The sequence below is a fragment of the Lupinus angustifolius genome, unplaced genomic scaffold (genome assembly GCF_001865875.1).
Source record: "Lupinus angustifolius cultivar Tanjil unplaced genomic scaffold, LupAngTanjil_v1.0 Scaffold_74_20, whole genome shotgun sequence".
Classification (NCBI taxonomy): domain Eukaryota; kingdom Viridiplantae; phylum Streptophyta; class Magnoliopsida; order Fabales; family Fabaceae; genus Lupinus; species Lupinus angustifolius.
This window is the reverse complement of record NW_017723556.1, coordinates 19581-25512: the sequence shown is the minus strand read 5'-3', so window position 1 is coordinate 25512 and position 5932 is coordinate 19581. Positions and strand designations below refer to the sequence as shown.

Genomic DNA, 5932 nt, shown 5'->3' with positions numbered 1-5932 from the left:
TGGGAGGCGGTTTTGGGAAAGGTCAAACCAAGGGTGACGAAGTTCTTTGGGTTCCAAGAAGGGAGCGTTCAAGTTTTGTATTTGGAAGCGTGTATGTAACGTACATTGTGTTTCATAGTGAAGAAGGAAAATCTCCCAAATCAGAGGGGAGAACTGGATGTGGTTTTGCAGTGGACAGCAAAACGAACCAGGATAAAATCCCTGCGCAATCTTTTCCATCCTTTTCTCTTTATGTTTCAATATGTTTTAATGCGAATCTGGAACTAATATTTTGCATACTTGTTCTTTGCTATGTTCTTGTTAATCTTGTATGAAAGTATCTGTTATATATCTGTTTGTGTGTTGGTTAATAACTATGCAAGTTGCTGAACCGGTCATTCTGTTTTTGTTACTGGTTAATCGATTAAGACCAGTTGTTAATCGATTAACGGAGCATTTTTCAGCAAGTGTGTAAAAACCAGAAAAGTGGAAATTAAGTTCCGCCACACCTATTCAACCCCTTCTAGATGTATTCCGCCACTAATACGTAACATTTTTATCTATTACATTGTAAACATAAGATGATTTAGGGAAATCAAACTTCTTACTACTTTGTCTACTTCAAATCTTCAATACCTTTCAATAAAAGTTTTGAAGAGTCATTAAACACTAGTTAAAATGATTTAGGGAGTTCAAATATATTTAACATTTTATATCTAGAAATCAAGAAAAATATTCCACTAATAAGTGACTTCACAATGTAAATATGCTAATTAAATGAACTCGGAAATACATCCAACAGGCAAAATTTCATTAAAAAAATTTATCCATCAAAACTTGAACTTAAGAGCTTAGTCAAGAAAATCAAACCTCTTACCACTTTATCTACTTTAATATCTTGAATAAAATTTTTGAAGAGTTTTTTTTTTTGGGTAAAAAAGTTTTGAGGGGGCTTTTAATGAGATAATTCAATTTAAAATAATAATTGAGGGATTTTTGTTATATCTTTTATTCTATTTATATATAAATAAAATTTGTGAATATGGCAAAAAAAAAGAAGTTAGAAGATTAATTTGAAAACAAAAATTGAGTTATAGATCAATTTAGTAGTTTGGTCATGAAGAACATGTTCAGAGTTTAAAACCATGGATCTACTCTTAACTTCATGCAATGACCAATATAGATATATGAGTTGCTTTCATCATTGAGAAGCAAAGAACCTTCTTCTTCCTCCGTTTTTGCAATCTTTCCATCATTTCATATTTTCTACTATTCCCATAAAAAAGGTACTTTTCAATCTCTCATTGTACCCGCAATCACTTTTCTTCTCTTATTATTAATCGTATCTATAAATTTTCTGTATTGTTAGATGCGATCTTGGAGTGGTTAAATTCTTTCCTTTTTCAAACCCCCGATCTATGAATATGACTCAAATTCAATTTTTTTTACCAGTTTTGAGATGTGGGTCTTGGTTGTTTTCACTCCCCTTTTCTTGATTTGAACCCTCTTTTTATATTTCCATATTAAGTGTGAGGTTTCTAGCTAACATGTTAAAGATTGAATCTTTATTTAATTTAACAGCAATGCTAGTATATTGTTTTGACTTTGATTCAGTGCACCACTACCACCTGAAAGAAGTTACTGTGTTTGTGTTGCTGAAGATTTGAAGATCTTTCATTTCTTATGTCTATATCTTAGATTGCTTTTGTTATTATACTATTATCATGCTATGGTATGTCATTGTACTTTAACAGAAGATGCACGTACTTTAGTTAATTGAATTTGAATATTTTGCTTATCAAGATTTAACCTTTGATTTTTAAACGTTAATGTAATTAGATGTTAGATGGTTATGCGGTTGCTTTCCTTTTGATGCTCTCGTTGTCTGTTGAGGTAATAGATGCAAGTGCAGGTGATGCTGATCCGCATTATAGGTACTTTAGCTCCCATCTTCTTCCCCTTATCTTTCTTGGAATTGTTTCTATTTGTATTACATATGATACATAAATAATTTACTTTTTTGCTTTTACAAGAGGTTTGTGGTGAGGGTTTAGTAGACAGAAATGTAATTGAAGTTTGTTTTAAGCTGATTTGGGAATTTTGGGCTTTAATGTATCGGCTTTGTAAAAAACATGACTGGTTGAAGTTAACTTTTTGAAAACTAAGATGCATTTCATACTGGTGACAGAGTTGTAGTAATGTGCTTTTGTTTCTTCAGGTTGTGCATATGTTTGAATGCAAACATCTTTGAGCTTTTAAGGGTTTTAGTTCTGACTTCTGATTAGTTGTAGCTTTCCCAATACTATATATGTATTTGATATTTAATATTGTTGAAAATAAGAAACTAATAGTTTGGGCCTTTGGGGAGTCCTACAAGGAATAGTTAAATAGTCTCTAACCATATTCAAATGCACGACAACAATAACAGCCTAGCCTTATCACTTTGTGGGGTTGGCCTTGTGGACCAACTAATCCCTTGAGTTCTATCAAAAAAATAAATTTTCAATAAAACCATTTACATTGATGTCTTTTCTTATGGTTTTTATAAAGTTTTCATAGGCTTTTATCTACCCCTTTTAATTGGACTATCCTCCATCTGATCTATTTTGCTTAAATGAGCCTTTATTAGTCTTTTTCCAACATGAGGAAACGATGTTATGTGAGTTTCCGTCATCTTCTCTAAAATGGGTCTTACTCCAACTTTCTTCAAGGTACACTTGTTCCAATTGTTATCATTTCTATTCTATGCCCACTCAAACACTTCAACATTCTCAGGCTACTTCTAAACGTATTGTTTGCTTGGCACTTTCCAATCACAAATTACACTTGAATAATTTCTTCATTTCCGTCCAGTTTGCTTGTATTCTATTTGTGACACTCCCATCAATCTTTTAATCAATTTGTAGGATGGACCCATGCTATCTAAATGAGTAACTTGTGGTATGATGTGATCCACAATTTTTATTCCTAGAACATTGCTATCTTGTGTCTGACTAAACTTGCATTTCACATACGATTTTAACTCTTGGATGTGGCTTGTAAGTACATTCAATAAAATGTTACAAAAGTTTAGATTCAGTCGACCCTGGGCACTTGTTCAGTATTTTTTTCATTCAGGCATCTGTCTCTATTAGGGAATAATACTTAGTCAAGTTTACATTCCAGAATTGTATTTTAACTAACAGTGGTGGTTAGCTTAGTAGACAAGCTAACAAGTGTGGGATAGTCAGTTAGTCAAGCTAACTGTGATTCACTAGTCTTTTGGTTTATTGAAATATGTATATTCATCTTCATTATGTGCCAAGGAGTTATCTTTTCCTTTCTTGGTTATCTAATTTTGGGTTGCATCGGTAACTTTGGAGTGTGTTTAAAATTGAAGTTACATCTTACCAAAAGGACGCTGAAGAAAATTTGATATTTCCCAATAGGACAATCTTTATGATTTAAATGGAATCTTTTGTTGGATTCCCTTCTGCCTGTTTTTATCTATTGTTTTGCTTTCAATGTCAGGATTTGTGTAAGTCAATGTGAGGAATCTGGATGTGTTGGGGAAAGATGCTTTCCAAACTGTAAATTTTCTTCTGATGGAGAACCTATAGATCGTCCATGGTACATGCAAGAACCACTCTATTTACAATGGAAAGAATGGGATTGTCAAAGTGACTGCCGGTACTATTGTATGCTAGATAGAGAGAAAGAAAAGGAGTTACTTAATCAAGGCCCTGTCAAGTATCATGGTAAATGGCCCTTCAGCCGTATCTATGGGATGCAGGTTTGTCACTGAAGAAGCCATGCACCGTATGTCTTCATTTGGAATTGTTGTCCAATAACCTAAAAAACTTACGTTTTAATAACTGATATGTCATCCTTTTATGCAGGAGCCCGCTTCTGTGGCTTTCTCTGCACTAAATCTTGCAATTCATTTTCATGGCTGGGTGTCCTTTTTCATTCTTCTGTACTATAAGTTGCCTCTAGAAGACGGAAAGAAGGCATATTACGAGTATGCTGGTTTGTGGCATATATATGGGCTCTTATCGCTGAATTCCTGGTTCTGGAGTGCCATTTTCCACAGTCGGTAAGTTACCTAGGCAGATATTCAGTATTTTGTACTGAGTCTGAATATCTTTGTGTGTTTTGCAATGTCATTCTGATTTGGTTATTCCAAGAATGAGTACCTTGCTATTTGACTTTAAAGAGTGATTGATATGGGAGTCCGAATCAGAATCACTTGGTGAAGGGTGATAGTAAAATATGTGACTCGGAATGACAGTATATGCATATGAAGTATTAATGCAGAAACTGCTTATTATGATACTGCCCCTTTGTAAGACTCGTTAAAATATATAAAAAGATGTTTTTGCTTTGAAAATTACAAGCCTCACTTAAAAAAATCATTTTGACAGTCCATAATATATTATATTTAGTTGTTTGTATTGTAGCTAATGCTGATAGTGTTCTGAATTATGTGATGCTCATATTCAAGAAATTATATCATTTTCGATTTCCTATAAAAAATATCATTCTCATTCGTAAATCCCACCTAAACTGTGAAAAAAATGAAACATTTTTCATTATCTGCTTAATATAACACCATGGTTATGCCAAATGTTTTTTTGTACAGCCTAATTTCTTTTTACGTTTTTCACTACCTTTTAAGCTTAAATTTTCCACTATTTCCATGCCCTATTGATCTGCAGAGATGTTGATCTAACAGAGAAATTAGACTACTCATCTGCAGTGGTTCTCCTTGGATACTCCCTCCTTGTAGCCATATTAAGAAGCTTCAATATTAGGGATGAGGCTACCCGAGTTATGGTTGCTGCTCCATTGATTGCTTTCGTAACCACCCATGTAATGTTCATCAACTTCTATACATTGGATTATGGTATGTACTGTCAACCTGTCACATATTCTTTTTATTATTATTTCTGAAGCTGAGTTAAATGTGCAATCCGAGTGTTCTTTATTTCTCACTATTTGAAAACCTTGAGCTATCTGTTAATTTATCTATGCCATTAACGTCTGCAGGTTCTGCTACCTTAGCAGTTTTCTTCCAACTCTTTTATTTTTATATTTCTTCATTCTTGTGTCTTTGCCTTATTTCATTCCTTTTATTTTCTAACTGTGCAGGATGGAATATGATAGTTTGTGTAGTGATGGCTGTGGCACAACTTGCCATTTGGGCAGTTTGGGCCGGTGTTAGTCGTCATCCTTCACGTTGGAAGCTCTGGCTGGTTGTCTTTGCTGGTGGCCTTGCAATGCTCCTAGAAATATATGATTTCCCTCCCTACGAAGGACTTCTGGATGCACATGCTCTTTGGCATGCCACCACTATCCCTCTAACCTACATTTGGTGGAGTTTCATCAGGGATGATGCCGAGTTCCGAACCTCTGATCTTGTTAAGAAGGCCAAGTAGCTTCTTTTTCTACTTACCTGACCCGCAGATATAAGCTTGAATAGATTCTCTTTGATGATGTACTTGAAAATTCTTATTTCTTTTTGTTCTTGTGAAATAGATCTTTAGATGCTTAGTTTTGTATTCATACTTGGGTGAATGATGACTGTGACATTCTTGACTATTCTCTTCAATAGGACAAGGGATCCTTTCAGGGTTCCCCTTCTTGTTTTCCCATTTCTTTTCAGCTTAGTTAAATGTGCAAGGATCCTAACTTTTACTGTCCTAATGATTCCATTTTGATTTGAAAGTTTCTATATGTTTGTTCCCTTTCAGATGTGTAGTTTTGATACTTCGAATGGATTGAATTGTCTATTAACCAAACTGAATGGGTTAGACTATCACCCCATGCATACTAGTTTGCAGTATATCCAAAATTGTTGAATGTGTACAAACTTTTAACATCAGACAAAACTATTTAGCAATTATCTTGAAATAATTAGTGCATCTATTATAATATAATTCCAACAGCTTCTAGGCATCAGCTCTCCACCATG

The 5932-nt window shown here is 34.1% G+C and overlaps 1 protein-coding gene across 1 annotated transcript; it reads left to right on the top strand.

Moving 5' to 3' along the window:
• The first annotated feature begins 1154 nt into the window (after window positions 1-1154).
• LOC109339374 (post-GPI attachment to proteins factor 3-like) lies at window positions 1155-5692 on the top strand. Its single transcript, XM_019576802.1, has 6 exons — window positions 1155-1265; window positions 1819-1913; window positions 3490-3751; window positions 3858-4054; window positions 4677-4864; window positions 5110-5692. The coding sequence occupies exons 2-6, from the start codon at window positions 1819-1821 to the stop codon at window positions 5394-5396; spliced, it is 1029 nt and encodes a 342-aa protein (XP_019432347.1). The 5' UTR covers window positions 1155-1265; the 3' UTR covers window positions 5397-5692.
• The last annotated feature ends 240 nt before the right edge of the window (window positions 5693-5932 follow it).